Below are 18,892 nucleotides of genomic sequence, written 5' to 3' on the forward strand. Positions count from 1 at the left end.
ATAACGTTGCATTTTTTAATGAGCAAGCAGTCATTGAGATGTCAAGTTCATAATGCATACAAAGCGGAGTGGATTTGCCTAAATCGGAGTCCAAATGTCGTTTCTTTAAGATGAGGTGAAAATTGATCAATGGTTGGTACTACATGAACGACTGAGCATTTTCCAAAGAATTTTGCAAAGATTTTTGCACAGTAGGTAGGACCCTCCTACAAAATGTGACAGATTACGATTGTAACATGAAGCTTTTACATAAGAGACTTTGGTTTGTTTGCTTAAGATAGTAGCGTGTTGGTTGGGTATAAATTGAAGTGACACGCGGAGAGAGGAAGAATTGTGGACGTAGGTGAGATTTTCGCACTAGTGAGCGAGCGAGAGAGAGAGAGACAGAGAGAAAGAGCAGTTGGTTTAGTGGGGCTAAACTTGAGAAGCTGGAGTTAAAAGAAGGGAGGAGATCGTTAAACTTTGATAGATTAGTGAGACTTAACTTTTGAAGGTTGTAATTGCAAGGACAGTTTGGATACTGTGAGCGTTTTTTGATTTAGTTCATTTGGGAAGTGAACTGCAAATATTGTTATAATGATTTTAATTACTATTATAAATTGCCTTAAGTTTTTCTTTTCCATTGATGTGCAAGTATCATTTTTATCTTTGTTATCGTTATCCATATAACCAGATTTTATATTAGGGGCCTCATTGTGAAATAGCTTATTTCCAGGCAATCTAATATGCAACAGCGTACAAGAGTGCAAGAGGGAAAATAGTATAACAACAAAGTAGCGCTTGCTTCATCAATGCAAAGCCTTTGATTTATATTATTTGGTCGATCTTCTATGCGACGGATACTAGAAAAAAGTACCACTTGAAACCTTATGGGAAATGAGAAATTGGTCAAAGCCTTACCATAGCTTTAGCAGTTCTTTACCTTATTTGGCGGCCCTTTCTCTAATTTGAACCTATTCTGCTGAGGTCTTTAAAAATTTTCCGCTCAAAATCGACTGCTCAATCTGGTTGACGAAATCTGGTTTTTAGTCAGTCGAATTTTTAATATTTAAATTTTCCTTCTGGAGCGTATTTTTAGCTTGAAATCCAGAACTTCAAAAGACAAAATTGAAATTGGCAACATTTCTGGATGCGTCTTAGATAACTGACTTAGCTTTGAGCATCTCGCCCTCGCTCATTATCCCAATCTGCCGGGAAAAGTTGTGTTTGCTCCACGAGGGGCGTGAACCTTTAGGAGTCTGCGGAATGGGATCTGTGAGCAGACAAAGTTATGAGATCCGGAGTGATTATACCCAAGAAGCTATTTTCTTCGAAACTTCTTTTGCGGACACTTCTCGGCAAGAAATTGAATTTTGTCGTGAAGAAAACGTTTGCGTAGAAAGTGCTACAGATTTAGATGTGAGCATTTGTCATTATGATACTGGTTCTCCACTGTACACATTCGAAACCTGCAACAACACTTTGCGGCCGAAATGTCTATATGGCATTGCGAGTTTCTACAGAAATGTCTCTGAGCCGAATGGAAATCATCATTGCAATGATGGAAGTTTCTTCACGAGTATTGTTTATTTTCATGACTGGATTGTGAGAACTATCGCTAACAATTAAAGCAATTGAAAAAACTAATTCCTGGGTCGACTTAATAACTCAAAAAAAAAAAAGAAAACATTGAATTCCAAAATGTTACACACCTAAAAGTGTCAACAAAATGGCAATGTACAAGTTCTAAAATACATAAAACAATAAGAAAATATTTTATTTACAACGTTGGGAATACTAAAAACATAAAAATAAATATATTAGATAATAAGGAAATTAAAAACAATGAAAGCTTAAAAAAGGTCCCGCAACAGATCTCTGTATTCCAACGCCTTTGGGTCCTTCAGATATTCCTTGAAATAGAATTCTTTCAAAAAACCTTTGATGTTCTTAACATTATCGAGTTTTTGTCTTTGTTCATATGGAACTTCATTGTACAATTTCATGGCTTGCAGCATCAATGATTTATCGAGGAATTCAGAATTACTTTTCACAGCAGGATAAATTTTTCCCGTTCTCGCATTCTGGTTACAATTAGAAGTTTGCAATAAATTGTTGTTACTAAAAGCTGGCAATTGTTTCCTAATATATTTCAAGAAAAAAACCAAACATCGATATTTGAGAAGGAATTCAACAGGCATGATTCTGTTTTTTATTTTTAAATCAGTCGAGCGATCATACTTTTTTCTTTTGAAACACACTTTTATTCCCCAATTAAGTTGTTTTTCTAATGTTATCATGAGATTTTTTCTGATACCAACGAGCATAAGAGATGAGTATTGAATGTGACTTAAAACAAGAGCGTTCAATAGTGTTACTCTAGTTTTTATAGGAAAACAGTTCCTTATATCTTTCAAGATTTTGATGCTGCACGCCATTCTGGAGAGTATTCTTTTGATCTCTTCTTTAAAATTTAATTTGTTGTCTAATATTATTCCTAGATATTTTACCGACGAAGTTTCTTCTATGTTCACATTGTTAACATTTAGATAAGACGGAGTTCGTGCTTTTTTTGATGGAGCAAACACGATATATTCTGTCTTCTTATTGTTCATCATTAATTGATGTGATTGGAAGTAATAACATAGTTTTTCAATATTTTTTTCCAAATAACTTCTGGCTATATTTTCATTAGTATGAGAAGAATAGAGGAAAGTGTCATCGGCGTACTGGATTACTTGACAATTGTTATTATCAATAGCTCTATGAAGATCATTCACATAAATGTTGAACAATATTGGTCCTAATACTGTCCCTTGCGGCACTCCTCTGTTAAGTAAAATCCAGTCGGACTCATTTCCCGAGAAAACTACTTTTTGAGTTCTGTCTTTCAAATATAATCTAATCAATTGTGTAGATGTTCCGTCGAATCCTAAACATTTCAATTTTTCTATTAGTATTTCGTGTGAGATTGAGTCAAATGCTTTTGAGAGATCGAGGAATGCTCCACAAACAGTATTCTTTTTATCCATTTCGGTTCGTACATATTCCGTACATTGTAGTATGGCATCTGTTGTGGACACTTTTTTCCTATATCCAAATTGTTTAGGTGACAGCAAGTTATTTGAGATCAAATAGTCATTAATTTGGTTCCTTATAACTTGTTCAAAAATTTTTGCCAATGCGCCGGTATGGCTTCTGTTGTGGACACTTTTTTCCTATATCCAAATTGTTTAGGTGAATCCAAATTGTTCATAAATAGAGACTCAAAAATTTATGAAACTAAAACTTACTGTATAGCTGTCTGAGAAAAGTTCGTCATAAAATCATAATAAAATAAGATTTAAGTTTTAAATAATTGTTTTAAGAGTTATGAGGAAACCCTAAAAGCGATAAAATATAGCGTCAAAAAATTACTGAAAAGGGCTGAAAAAATATGAAATTAATATTTTTAAGCGATCCGATAGTTATCGGAAATTTGGAGTCCTCGAGCTTCATGAAATATTTTGCTTGGTTGAAAACAAAGGCAAAAATATCCAGTTTGTTCGTTTCAATATAAAAACTCGCTGTCCTAGAATTTTCCTTTTTGAAAAGTTGTAAACCTACCAATTTCTAACAACTGTTTTCATCAATGATTTTAAGGATCCATAGGAAGACTGTTTTAAACAACTTTTGATCCACTCGAGCTCTGACTTTTACTGCATCAGCGTTTCAGCTTTCTGCTGCGAAGTTGTTGGCAACAAACGCAAAACAATATGGCATTCTCATTATAAGACTGAATCCGATCAATTTTGACCGTGATTAGTTTATTTGACTATTCTGTTGACAATTTAGGAAAGAATTTAGTTGAATATGCTCAATATAAAAACTGACAATTCATAATGCTGTCTCTTAAACTGCCTTATCGAATCTGTTTAAGTTGTAACGAATGTGTCTTCTAGTACCCTTTTATGAGCAATAGAGACTCTAAGGTTTAAATTTGAACGCGTTCAGTATTACTGCATCTTAAAATTTTGTTCAAATCTAGTTCGACAATATCTTCAAAAAGTTTAAAGTATTAGAAAATTAGGAAATTTTTCCTCTTCCGTCAATTTTTGAACCCTTTGATATATATTACGAGCTACAAAATTGTAAGCGTCCACTGGTACCACCAACTGTTCGCTATAGTAACACCTGTGTGGTTTATACCTAGTCAAGATTTGTTATCAACATCGATAATTCTTCATAGATTGGTGCTTATAATTCTTAGTTCAAAAATGACATAATCAGAGCGAAAGTGAACATAAAAATATTAATTTACAACACAAAAAGCAAGGAACCGAGAAATCACGTGGAAATGATGAATAAAAGGTAATCGACAAGAGTATTTTCGATGAAAATCAGCGATGGAAAGACCACGAAGAATGGCAATCCCCCCTTCCAAAACGAGCACCCCGATCAACCCAAGAGGCATCGACCTTGTCATCTGAGTCTCGTACAGATAATGAAACGAGCCCTTCTGTTGAATCTTGGATCAGCAAAGCTGATATGGGAAACTTTCTTGACTATCGTAACAGAAGGCCAAAATCAAATCTAGTCTACGCCAGACCATTAAGGCATGTCAGAAGCGAAAATTAAGATGAATATCCTATCACCCCAATCATTTTTGATTGTTAGATTTTTTTCTAACGTTCTGGCTTGTAGGTTTAAATAGATTCCAGACAACCTCCAAAGAATAGGACAAAAGTTCGGCAACAACTTGAAGCAATCTGGAAATGCTCCTGAGAGAGTACATCCCAACTTTGATCGCCAGGAGGAATTGGAGCAAATTTGAATCCAAATTTGAATCAAATTTAAATCCAAAAGTTTGCATCCAAGTAACGAATGTGTCTTCTAGTACCCTTTTATGAGCAATAGAGACTCTAAGGTTTAAATTTGAACGCGTTCAGTATAACTGTATCTTAAATTTTTGTTCAAATCTAGTTCGACAATATCTTCAAAAAGTTTAAAGTATTAGAACATTAGGAAATTTTTCCTCTTTCATCAATTTTTGAATCATTTGATATATATTTTGAGCTACAAAATTGTAAGCGTCCACTGGTACCACCAACCATTCGCTATAGTAACACCTGGGTGGTTTGTACCTAGTTAAGATTTGTTATCAGCATCGATAATTCATCATAGATTGGTGCCGATCATTTTTAGTTCAAAAATGACATAATCAGAGCAAAAGTGAACATAAAAATATTGATTTACAACACAAAAAGCAAGGAACCGAGAAATCACCTGGAAATGATGAATAAAAGGTAATCGACAAAAGTGTTTTCGATGAAAATCAGCGACGGAAGACCACGAAGAATGGCAATCCCCCTTTCCAAAATGAGCACCCCGATCAACCCAAGAGGCATCGACATTTTCATCTGAGTCTCGTACATATAATAAAACGAGCCCTTCTCTTGAATCTTGGACCAGCAAAGCTGATATGGGAATTTTTCCTGACTATCGTAACACAAGGCCAAAATCAAATGAGTTTACGCCAGACCATTAAGGCATGTCAGAAGCGAAAATTAAGATGAATATCCTATCACCCCAATCATTTTTGATTGTTAGATTTTTTGTCTAACGTTCTGGCTTGTAGGTTCAAATAGATTCCAAACAACCTCCGAAGAATAGGACAAAAGTTCGGCAACAACTTGAAGCAATCTGGAAAATGCTCCTGAGAGAGTACGTCCCATCTTTGAACGCCAGGAGGAATTGGAGCAAATTTGAATCCAAATTTGAATCAAATTTAAATCCAAAAATTTGTTTCCAAGTATCGAATGTGTCTTCTAGTACCCTTTTATGAGCAATAGAGACTCTAGGGTTTAAACTTGAGAGCGTTTAGTACTACTCTATCTTAAATTTTTGTTCAAATCTAGTTCGACAAAATCTTCAAAAAGTTTAAATTATTAGAACATTAGGAAATTTTTCCTCTTCCGTCAATTTTTGAAAACTTTGATAAATGTTATGAGCTACAAAATTGTAGGCGTCCACTGGTACCACCAACTCTTCGCTATAATAACACCTGGGTGGTTTATATATGGTCAAGATTTGTTATCAACATTGATCATTCTTCATAGATCGGCGCTTATCATTTTTAGTGCAAAAATTACATAATCAGTGTAAAATTAAACATAGAAATATTGATTTACAATACAAGAAATCAAGGAACCGAGAAAACACGTGGAAATGATGAATAAAAGGTAATCGACAAGAGTATTTTCGATGAAAATCAGCGATGGAAAGACCACGAAGAATGGCCATCCCCCCTTCCAAAATGAGCACCCCGATCAACCCAAGAGGCATCGACAATGTCATCTGAGTTCCGTACAGATAAGTAAACGACCCCTTCTGTTGAATCCTGCATCAGCAAAGCTGATATGGGAAATTTCCTCGACTATCGTAACAGAAGGCCAAAATCAAATCTAGTCTACGCCAGACCATTAAGGCATGTCAGAAGAGAAAATTAAGATGAATATCTTATCACCCCAATCTATTTTGATTGTTATATTTTTTTCTAACGTTCTGGATTGTAGGTTCAAATAGATTCCAGACAACATCCGAAGAATAGGACAAAAGTTCGGCGACAACTTGAAGCAATCTGGAAAATGGTCCTGAGAGAGTACAGCCCAATTTTGAACGCCAGGTGGAATTGGAGCAAATTTGAAATCAAATTTGAATCAAATTTAAATCCAAAATATGCATCCAAGTAACGAATGTGTCTTCTCGTACCCTTTTATGAGCAATAGAGACTCTAGCGTTTAAATTTGAACGCGTGCAGTGTTACCTTATCTTAAATTTTTGTTCAAATCTAGTTCGACAAAATCTTCAAAAAGTTTAAAGTATTAGAACATTAGGAAATTTTTCCTCTTCCGTCAATTTTTGAACCCTTTGATATAGATTATGAGCTACAAAAGTGTAAGCGTCCACTGGTACCACCAACTGTTTGCTATAATAACACCTGGGTGGTTTATACATAGTCAAGATTTGTTATCAACATTGGTCATTCTTTATAGATCGGCGCTTATCATTTTTAGTGCAAAAATTACATAATCAGTGGAAAAGTAAACATGAATATATTGATTTACATCAAGAAATCAAGGAACCGAGAGAACACGTGGAAATGATGAATAAAAGGTAATCGACAAAAGAATTTTCGATGAAAATCAACGATGGAAAGACCACGAAGAATGGCCATCCCCCCTTTTAAAACGAGCACCCGGATCAACCCAAGAGGCGTCGACATTGTCATCTGAGTCCCTTGCAGATAATGAAACGAGCCCTTCTGTTGAGTCTTGGATCAGCAAAGCTGATATGGGAAACTTTCTTGACTATCGTAACAGAAGGCCAAAATCAAATCTAGTCTACGCCAGACCATTAATGCATGTCAGAAGCGAAAATGAAGATGAATATCCTATCACCCAATCATTTTTGATTGTTAGATTTTTTTCTAACGTTCTAGCTTGTAGGTTCAAATAGATTCTAGACAACCTCCGAAGAATAGGACAAAAATTCGGCAAAAACTTGAAGCAATCTGGAAAATGCTCCTGAGAGAGTACATCCCAACTTTGAACGCCAGGAGGAATTGGAGCAAATTTGAATTCAAGTCGGAAGTTAATGACATGGCCTGGGTATTGCAAGAGTCAACTCCACGGAAAACGGCCTCTGGGACGAGTGACAAGGATATTCACTGGCCGCGAGAAAACTCGGGTTAAGTGCAAACTCTTGTGAAGTAAAAACGGCTTTGGAATATTAAACTCGACCCACCAGCCTTAAGTCTAGCACACGTTTTTACAAAACCACGCCCATAAGTTAGGTGGGCCCAGAAAATTTTATCGTCGTCGATAGTTCTTCATAAATTGGCGCTTATCATTTTTACCGCGAAAATGTCAAAATCAGTGTAGGCATTAAAACGTTGATTCATAACACAAGAAATCAAGGAAACAAAAAGCCACGTTGAAACGAAAAATAAAAGGTAATCGACTAAGGTTTATTCGGAATATTCAGCGAATGAAAGACCACGAAGAAAGGCGGGTTCTTTTCCGTTTGTGTGGATCGTCATCTAAAAACATGGCACGTGAGTCTGGGGGTGCACATAATATGCACCCACTAAGCGGGGGTGGGGGGGGGGGGGGGCGAGGGGCATAATCAAAAAGATCAAAAAGGCAAGTCGACGCCCCCCTCACGAGTACACCCATTCCCCAAGAGGCATCGAAATTATCAAGCTGAATTCATTGAATTGGTTTGTACTTCGCCTAAATTTCACTGAACAGTCGATTGATGTCGGTTCAACAACTAATTTTCAACAGTTAATTTCTTTAATCACAAAATTTGTCATATGCAAGCGTTTTTTTCTTGTGTTCAAATGAAATCTTTTCAACAACTTTCTGTGATAATTCTCATCACGTTTTAAATAATTTTTCGCCAGCAAATTGTTGTCAATAAAGAACAATTGTTCACCCTCTTTTTTCTAATCCAACAAAAGCGATATCGTTATTGGATTCGTTGGTCAGTTATTGAACGAATAATTGGGTTTCAATTGTTTGCATTGTATAATGAGAACTAGATTCACAAATCGGTTGACGCCATGTTTTGTTTAGTTCTGCGAGTGACACTATACGCATTGTAATGTTAAAAACAACAGAACAATTTGCAAACAAAAAAATTTTCAGAAATGACTTTCAGTGAAGGTCTTTAAGAGCTGTAAGTATCAGAAAAAAACAATTCCTATTTTTAAATAACTGAAAGCGTATATTAGAGAATGAGCTAAAATTTGATCACAAAACCAGTTTTTTTCAGTTTCATAGCGCATGAACATGCATATTATACTCTATGAAAGTCTCATGTGGTTATTGTCTAGATTTGTCGAATCAGTGTTTAATTTGATACTGCACTGTCTTGTTCCGCAAGTTGTAATAAGATCTGGGATCAAAATATAATAAAATTGAGATCTGTATCTTACTGGTCTGCTATCTTATCTGCATCTTACCGGTCTGCTGACGAATTGCGTATAATTTGTTCAGTGTAAATTTTTGGTTTTTGGAGAATAGCAATCTGTATTTGTTTGTCAAATTAATTTTTTTTCTAATTTGTCATTGTTATTGTAATTATTAGCCATATTTATTTTTTAGGTTCTGGCTCAACTTTCACTTATTGCGTGTATTCAACCGTTAGTTCGAAATTACTTACTTTAAAGCTGTTGTTGAGTAATTTTAAACATTCAATGTTCAATCCCTGTTACTTTTTTAAAAATCATAATCATTCGCGGCGCTGACAGCGAGTAGAGTGAAAAAGATGCCAAACCAAACTTTTTGCATGTAGTTTTAGCAACTCTTTGGCATGTAAGGACGACTTTCGGGAGAGCGAATCAACTTGAAATCATCGATGCGTTTTTAAGTACCTCTTTTAAGTGCTTCGATTGTTATTCGCCTAATTTGCACAAGTCAACTTTTACCCAATCACAGTTTGTTTTCTTTCTAGGTCTATATTTCTTGCTTCCCACTTGCTTCCACTCCAATAAGATAGCTCTTTAACCTCTTATTTATTTGTTAGCAAAAACTGTACTTCTAAACCCATTCTATTCCTTACAAATATAGGAGCATACATCTCAGTGCCTCTCGGGTTATGTATCTAATTAACGATGAAATCCAAGACTAGCGAGCATTTGGCGAGACTTTGAATTCATTTGGAAAGCAACGCTGATTGTTATCTGCAGGGAGAATTGAACGACAGAAATTATTTCAAAAAGCGCATGTTAACAAGTCATATTTGATCAAATCTTTATCCTGGACTTTATAGTAAAACACGGAGGCTCGGCAGTGTACATTTGCACAGAAAGTTGTGACACCCCTTTATCCGTATTTGGTCTAAATTGTCTACCGATTGAGGAAATGTTTAGAATTTGATGTTTGAGTTTTTAAAAAAATGAAATAAACACAAATTAATAGAAGAAGAATATAATGCTATTCCGCATTAGAGCAGTGGTTTGACTTGAATCAAATGAAACAAGAAAAATGCAAACAACAAATTAAACAAACAAAAACAATATTCAGAGCAAGAACTAATATTTTTCTCTTAAAAGCAAATAGCAACATTGTCAGACAAAGACGGATAAAACTTAAACTATTCACTTATCCAAAAAACAGAAACAGCCTGTTTTTAATGGGAATGTGAAACATTTCGACAAAAAGAGAGGAGGAAAAGAGCGAATTTCAAAGAGAAGGAGCTTTTTAAACCAACTAACTTCAGATGTCATAAAACAATTATTTTTTCAAGAAAACGAATCTGGCATATAAAATCTTCTAGCATAAATTCTTACATATTACTCTTTAATGAACCAATGGGACCTGTCATTGGCAAGATCAAGTCATAGGACAGGACTACAAAAACAGACGCACATAAACTCTCTCTCTCTCTCTCGCTCGAGGCTCCGTGTGCGCTTAAAGTGCGCTCGAAAACCTCCTCTGATCAGACTATTGTGCACTCGAAAGTCATACCCTGATCAGACTGAAGTGCGCTTGAAATAGCTTCTGATCAGACTGAAGAGCGGTCGAAATCACCTCTGATCAGACAAAAGTGCGCTCGAAGTTGCCTCTGTTTAGACTAGAGTGCGTTCAAAATATTCTGACCAGAGAATGATTTTGAACGTGAACAAATCTCTCAATATCGTTATAATATTCTCATTTCCTGAAAATCGATGTTATCAACCCTATATTCAACTAACGAAAAGCCAATGCAAAAAACATTGCCAATGAAAATAAAATGAGAAAAAAATGCTAAAAATTATTAAGTATGCCATTTATTTATGCTTTAACTGAATAAATGAACTTAGACAGCTTTGCATAAAAACGTCTTCATCTGCTTTGATTTAAAATCTTTTCTTGAGTTGTCCATGAAAATTGTGCCTAATTGCAGTTCATGATGATTAAACCGCTATTAAATGTCACTTTCGGATCAGTACCTAAAATTTGATAGGAAAGCCACAAGCAAGTACTCCACTTTGTGTAGGAACGTCCTTTGAGAGTGAGTCTTTTATAAAAAGAGATTTTTTCTCTAAAAGTTGCTGAAGATTTAAAATCCTGACTTTTTAATTGAATTTTTACACTTAGTATTTACGCTTTTAAAGTTGCTTCAAATTCATATCCTCGTCGTTCCGCTACGCAATAGCCCTCATTGGGGCCCTGGCCAAAACGAGCCAACTGAGCGCTCTCCTATCAGAAGCAAGAGCAACGGCTTATGATACTTCCCAGGCTGAACAAGATTTTTTTCAAGTTAAAAACAAACGTAAGCGTTTTCGAAACCAAAACGAGAGAAATTCGATGTCAGAGACAGTTAGGACAATAGTTAGAACAATCAATCCGAGACCAACTCAAGTGCAATTTGACCCGAGCTATGAAGACAAAATTCCAACTGAAAATACAAAGAATTAGAAAACTGCCACACTCATTCGATTTCTATATCCAACCAGAAAACAAAGCCTCCAGAGATAGTCTCATGTCAAGTACAAACCTGCAACAAGTATTCCCAAATGCTAATGTGAACACAAGAAATACACTGCCAAAAACGGAGTCCAAACCAAGCTTTGATATAGTCAATGTGCACCACAGCATCCAAGAAAACGAAATAAAAGAGGAACTCTCGAGCAATAACGGAATGAATGTAGTAAAAGTGTCAAGTATTATAAGCCGAGCAAGTGACAAACCTACAAGGCTTATCAGAGTAATAACAGATTCAACAAATCATGTATTAGCAGCACAAAAGCACGGTGTAAAGATTGGTTGGCTGATCTACAGACGTGAACCAAGTAAAGAGCCGCCACATGTTATGCAATGCTTCAAGTGCCAGAAATATTGACACTCCGCCATTGAGTGTAAAAACGAGCAGCGTTGCTTGCAATGCTCAGGCCAGCTCACAATAAAACAATGCGCCGAACCAAAAAAAATGCCAAGTGTGCAAATTGTGGTGGATCGCACGCATCTGTGTATAAAGGATGCTCCTTCAATCGAAACGCAGTTGTTGAAGCGACAAAGAGAAAACAAGATATCAAGCACTCAGCAGTGACAAAAAGACAAACCGAAATGTTACAACCAAACTCAACTGTCTCAGCGATAAATATAAGGGTTCTAGTTGCTGAAGTACTCAGCAGAATTCGTTCAACCTTCAATACAATGTCTTACAGTGATATAATCAATGCTGAGTGTTAGTGCGAAAATTTTTGGTGATAAAAGAGAAAGTCAGAAAGTTCATGACAGCATCAAAAATGCTTACAATAGTTTCCCGAACGTTCCAACACAACAAATTTCAACAAACAGCCATCAATGCAGCCAATGTGGATAAAATTAAAATTTTGCAATGGAACTGCCGAGGCTTATTCAACAAAATATCAGAACTTCTCCTGTTTCTGAAGGAAAAAGGTATTGATATTGTGTGCCTGTATGAAATCAAGAGCTGGCATAATGAAAACCTAACCATTGATTTTTGCGTAGTTACAGAAACGTGAGCAAGTAAGTCACATGGCTCAAAAGTTTTAGCAAAGAAGGGAACGACAATAATAGATGTTAAACCAGAAAAGTTTGAAAGAAAACCATCGAGGAAAAGTTTCCGAAATAATAAAAGCATGCTTTGAATTACCTATTTTAGCTCAACTCTTGGTTATAGCTCTTTACAACTCACCAGGTCGCGATTTGAAACTATCAGAAATTTTTGAAACTGAACTGAAAAGCGTTTTTATCTGTGGAGACTTCAGCGCTCCCCATCAAGAGCTGAATTGCACATATAACACTGAAAACGGTGATAAAATAATTGAAACCAATGAAACTGGAATTGTCAAGCTTTTAAATAACGGTTATCACACATATCAATCAAATCAAGTAGAATGTCGAAATATGCTTGATCTACATTTAGCCGATCAATCAGCCTTCAAATTTTTTGACACATTTTATGTTTCTGATGACTTTGGTAGTGACCACAGCTCAACTATTACTACCTTGAATATATTAACTGAGAGCAGATTCGATTTGAAGGCAAAAATCAACTTCAACAATTCAACCAGATTGTCAGACAAGAATATGAAAATTCTGTGCTCTATCCACCAGTCTATCGAAAAGCAGAAGAACTAAATTGCCTAAATGAAGTACTTGTACAGATCAATCAATTTTCGCTACAGAAGTTGTATATCTTACAAGAGATATTTCCATTTGGATATGAAACTACTAAACCTATCCGTGAAAAGAAAAAAAAGAGAAGAGAGCTGAAAAGAACAAACTCAGAACAGTTAAAATTCCTGAAAAAGGACATAAATTTCCTCCAAAAAGAAATAAAGAAGTTCATGAAAAAATCGGAAAAAAATCAAACAATCAAAATTGATTGGAAGTGCCCAAAACAGGGGGAGCAAAAGCTTTTGGAGAGCATTTAAGGCCTTATGTAGTGACTCAAAAAAACCAAATGAAACTGAACAATGTGTTGAAGTCTCATATAAACAAATCAGAGCAAATACAGACATTGAGAAATGCGAAATATTCAAAACTCTACAGGATACAATGAAAGATCATATATACGAAAACTCGGATCTAAATGAGCACTTCGAGAAAGTCGAAAACGAGACAAAAATGTTTCTTTAATGCAAAAATATTGAACAAAATAACAACTGTATTATTAAAGTAGACGATTATGATGAAATTGTGAACAAAACAAGAAGATCAAGTCCAGGACCAGATGAAAATATATATATTAATTTGTAAATTTATTTGTAGATATATATATATATATATATATATATATATAAAAGTATATTTATATATATATATATATATATATATATATATATGTATTTATAAATATATATATATATATATATATATATATATATATATATATTGGTATTGTATGAAAATCAATAGGACCTATCGAAGGGACTTTTTTAAAAGACAACAAAACGTATAACAAATAATGAATAATTTTATGTTCACAAATTTTTTGTGAAATTTTTACAAAATCATTTATAAAATGCATTGCGTCACAGTCGTAAAACGTCTTATTATAGATTTTGTTAAATAATAGTAGATGGGATCTCTCATTGTTGAGAATACGCAGAAAAATGTAAAAAAGACAAACAAGAGTGTTTGAAATATTATCATAATTTTTCAGAAAAAAATAAAAACAAATAGCAAAGTCAATAAAAGTACCATTGCATGACATCACCTAAATGATCAGCCAATCTCCGGAAGAATAATATATTTCCATTTCAGAGTATTTTAAAAGCCAATGTGAACTGTCAATATTGTAAGAAGTTCACAAGATTTCAACTACGAACCAAAATTATGAACAGTTATTTCAAAATCAAATATTATTTCATAAAAAAGCGCAGACTCAAAATCATAAAACCACCACCTTTATGAAGAACAAACAATATATTCTGATGATTTTCAAAAATCAGCTATCAAATAGATTTGGAATATTTTTGACTGCAAAACTCCCCGATGAGACCAAAACTAGCCTTTTCATGGCTGCGCGTTCATTAAAAACACGAAGTTGTTCCATATTTTATCGGAAAAAAATTTCGAAACAAATAATTGACTTGATAAAAACTTGACAAAAACTCTTAAACTGGACATTAATGACGCTAAAAATGAATGAGATATCATAAATTATCATATATTTTTCTACAATTAACGTTCACGAAAACTCCTCGGAAAAATATATTAAATGGACAGCACATTAAAAACCGAATATCTGATTTGAATCATTGTTGCATATATGTAGTAAATAAATTTTTTTTCAGATCCTTATGTCTGACTAGAATAGCCTTTTAAATTAGATATTCTATAGATGCCCGTATCCAAGTGTACGCTGGGGAAAAGAGTTATAAAACGTTTTTATTGCTAAATAACGGTCGATTTAAATTGATTTAATTTACCACTTTGCAATTCGAAAGCAATTTTAATCGCTTTAAATCTTTTTGTCTGCTGCAAAAACAATCAATTAAAATTAATTAAATTTAAATGGAAATTGATTTTAAGAGAAACAAAAGAAATCACATAAGCAATTAATTTAAAGAGATTTTCAGGAAAGAGTCCCTTGTAGTACATGCATCTGTTCAATAAGTCTGCTCACGTACACACCGGAGGATTCTACGGATCTTCACTTTTCACGTGCTCCGTTGAAGCTGCACGCTTCTAGGTGGGAAAATTGCTTCTGAACGAACCCTTGAACGATGAACGTCCTGAAATAACAAAACCACAGTGCAATCTAAACGCTTACACAAAATACAAACGACCGATGTTAAGGAAAAATAAGAAAGTACGTTACTGACAATGTTAAATATGTGAATTTATAGATTTATGTTAGCTAAATAATAAACTCTGGCAGGCAGATTCTGGGTAATAAATATCAAAGTTTTCATGGGATGCAAAGCTTTCAAAGGTTTTAATTCGAGAATGAAATCAGGATATTCACCTGAATAAACAAAATTCCAATGCATTACCTGGCTCCAATGAATAAATCTGAGAAACACGGTTCCTCGCAACAAAATTATGACCCAAGTTTTTGACACCTGAGAAGGCACCTGAAAGAAATCAAACACAAAACTAATTTTCAATGGTGATCATTCAAATTTATGGTGATCATTCAAACTTAACTTAAAAGGTGACGTTTTGTGTGGCATTCTATTAGACAATTGGAAATGAAAAAAATCAATTTACCTTTCGCTTTGCTTTGTCTGAAGTCGTTTGTTGATTTTAGGTTGATTTGAGAAGATAACTTGATCAAAAGCGCAGAATCTGGATAAAAGCACGTGTTCTCAGTAACGCACGTAGTTAGTGAATAACAAGTGAACGGGTAAATAGAACGTGTAATAGTACGGGTTAGTAAATGTAATTATATAACGTACGCGATAGCTGAACTGAGACGCGAGAAATATTTGGCGGTAAAATCAGCTAGGCGAGAAAAGCTTGGCGGGTAATGTTGAAGTACTAAAATGATAAAATGATTACAACCAATTAAAATCAATTGAAATTAGTTTCCCCCCTTTGGTTTCTTTGAATCCAAAAACATGTTAGTGATTATCCTGAAAATCTCTTTAAATCAGTTTATTTCACCGTGAGCTATATACGGGTGTTCTTTAGATGTTCATTTGAGTTCTTTTTAAATCTTCCTCAAACCAATTCATATGTTTTGAAACAGGATCTACACTATTAATACAGGCTTACAGATTAAAATTTTCTAACCAGGGTGAAAGATTATAGTTTTAGTTTAGGGACATCGAATCAGATTACTCTCTCTTGAAAACAATAACTTAATTTTGCAGCTCAATCGAAAGTGCATTAATTTTCTATTCCGATGGTTAGCAGTTGTAAAGTTCTCAAAAAATTTTATTTTAGTTGTTGGAAATCTCAAAATTGCTTCATTGAAAAACAAAAAAATTGCGACCAAAAAAAATGAAAGACAGACAGAGATTCTTGTTTTATTCGGAGAGAGCTTGAGGTCGCAGTCCTTCTGTCTAATCAGGCTCAATTCTTCTATAGCTTTTTTAGTAACTCGCCACTGACAGTTTCAATCTGAAAATGAAAAAAAAAGAGGGGAAAAACACAAAGTTTTGAGGCTAGTTCATTACTTATTGCACCCTATAAATCTTGGTAATGCCTCAGTAAGGCACCCCATTAATCTTGATACGGATTTAACAGGATAACTCAGAAATGTGGATACCTTAATGCGGCCCTGTACGGCGCCGTAGTAAACTTGACAAAAATTTTACGGTACAGCTTCTACTTTTACGGTGCGGTACTACGGCCGTGTCAAGTTTTGCGAGGTCTGTCTGCCAGAGTAATTTGAAAACACATTTTGAACTAAATGATAGGACAACGAAACAATTATTCAAGTTCTTTCAATGTATTACAAGAAAGCCATTTTTATCAATTGTCATACATGATTTGCCATATGTGTTGAAACTTCGTTATCTCTTTAGCTTGTACGGCCGCTATAACTATTCCTCCTATGATGATGCAATAGCGTTCGGTCCATTTGCAAGCCAAGGGAAACAAATCTACATCAATAGTGAATGCCTCTGTGTCGTTTTAAAAAGGGTTTTATTTTGGAAAGCGATACAAGATTCTGCAGATAACTGAGTTGTATCAACAATGAATTTGCTCTTCAAGAGGACATTTTTAAGTAGTTTTTTTATCCCGTGAGTTTTAAGCCACAGTTGACATCTGCGTGTCTCAAATAAAGTATACCATAAAAAAATACTGAATTCCGAACCATGTCAAGGAGTATACAACTGATGTTAGTCCGCCACTGTAAGTATTACAATAGACAATCTAAGTGAATTTAATTTTCAGCGTATCTTAAAAGAAGAAAATGCATTACGTTTATACCTTTTTATACGTCAGTCAACCAGCCGTAATTCTAGTTCATATTTCCAAGTTTAAAGTCACGCCAGGTTGAACAAGTAACCTTTCACAAACAAGAGTTAAAGAGTTAAAAACAGAGCAGAAGAACATTCTAAGCCACTGGGGCAAAAATTTTTTGTATTGTTTCATTTTAATTTCACTTGGTAGTTCATTGCAATCTAGTGTTGCCAATCTCACAGAGTTCTGCTTTTTGCTAGAAACAAATTTCAGGTTCGGGAACATTTTTGTTGTCCGGTTAGACTAATGAACACTCCAAGTGACTAATGGACATCCAGTTTGTGGAGTAAAAGCAGGTCCTAATAAGAGTTCTTTATGTTCCAGAAAAATTGTAGTCTTTGTGTACGCAAAAAGCGTTTAGCGCGGAGTAGTTTTGACTGAGTTTAATATCTTGAGCAGATTGAAATTTTTGTCTAAGATATATTCCCTCAATGCCCAGTTTAGCTGTTTTTTTTCCAAGAATACTATTAGATTCTGCTCAATTGCGTAACTGACAACTGCTGAACAGAGCAATTAACTTAATACCAGTGCATTTAAGACGAGTTTCAAATTTTTATGGGACAGATTTTCTGATAGCTTAAACTGTTTTTACACCCTGGGCCAATTTTTGTAGAATAAGGATATGATTAACTTCCTCTTGAAATCCTAAATAACTGTCTATATGACCCCTAAATACTTCACTTCAGGTCTATTGGAAATGAAAATACAGTGATTTCTTCATTTAAGTCTTTCTGAAGCGTTATTTCATCTGATATGCGTCCTGAGGGATGACAGATTGGGACGGTTTGTAAGGAAACTGATTAGAAGATTTTTGAGCTTCACCATAACACAAATTGTCAAACTTGATATTCAATTTTTTTTAATTGATAGCCTCAAAAGCATTTGATAGGTCAAGGAAAGCGGCTGTGACAAAACTGCTCATGTCAGTTTTGTTTCTAATGAATTCTCTGCGAAATAGAAAGGAATCGGTTGATGAGTATTTTCTCCTAAAATCTTGTTGATGTTTTCTTAGTAATTTGCTGTCGTCAACTTACTTTCAATAATCTTCGATAGGCTCGGGGCAAAGGAGCTTGGGAAATAGATATTAAGTTATTAAGGTTAATCTTTTTTGTACAGTGAAACAACATGTGTTTGTTTACGTTAACTGAGAAAGCAAGTATTTTGATGCAATAGTTCACAAGAAAAATTAAATGAAGTACACAAACAGAACTTCAGGCTTCAGAAGCCAATGCTGAAATGGTTGATGATCCGAGTGGTTTACTAATTTCCAGAGCCCTATATGCATCATGAAAATCTTCTTTCCTTTGCGAAGTGAAATCTAATGTTTTTTTCGAATTGCACTCGTTGGACATCTGTATTCCAATTGGGGGCCCTGGAAACGTAGAGAAACGATATTTTAATATGTGAGCCAAAATTTGTGTTTGCGTTACATAATCACCACAAAACTTTATCTGAAAACAGTTCTCAAAACACTTCTCAAAATTTTTATTCAG

The 18,892-nt window shown here is 34.7% G+C and overlaps 1 protein-coding gene and 1 long non-coding RNA gene across 2 annotated transcripts in view; one reads left to right on the plus strand and one right to left on the minus strand.

The window, feature by feature from the left end:
- Positions 1 to 1,608, plus strand: part of LOC142347990 (azurocidin-like) — a 28,198-nt gene extending 26,590 nt beyond the window's left edge. The window contains exon 5 of the mRNA XM_075399155.1: positions 1,141 to 1,608. Coding sequence (XP_075255270.1) covers positions 1,141 to 1,608 — 468 coding nt within the window. The remainder of the gene's footprint in view (positions 1 to 1,140) is intronic.
- A 13,378-nt stretch (positions 1,609 to 14,986) lies between these two features.
- On the minus strand, positions 14,987 to 16,065 carry LOC142348440 (uncharacterized). The gene is made up of 3 exons (XR_012760733.1): positions 15,696 to 16,065; positions 15,479 to 15,559; positions 14,987 to 15,217 (listed from the first exon to the last, which is right to left on the minus strand). It is a non-coding gene; the product is annotated as an uncharacterized LOC142348440 (long non-coding RNA).
- Between the last annotated feature and the right edge of the window lie 2,827 nt (positions 16,066 to 18,892).

This window comes from Convolutriloba macropyga, chromosome 10, assembly GCF_964194025.1.
Source record: "Convolutriloba macropyga chromosome 10, txConMacr16.3, whole genome shotgun sequence".
Taxonomy (NCBI): Eukaryota; Metazoa; Xenacoelomorpha; order Acoela; family Convolutidae; genus Convolutriloba; species Convolutriloba macropyga.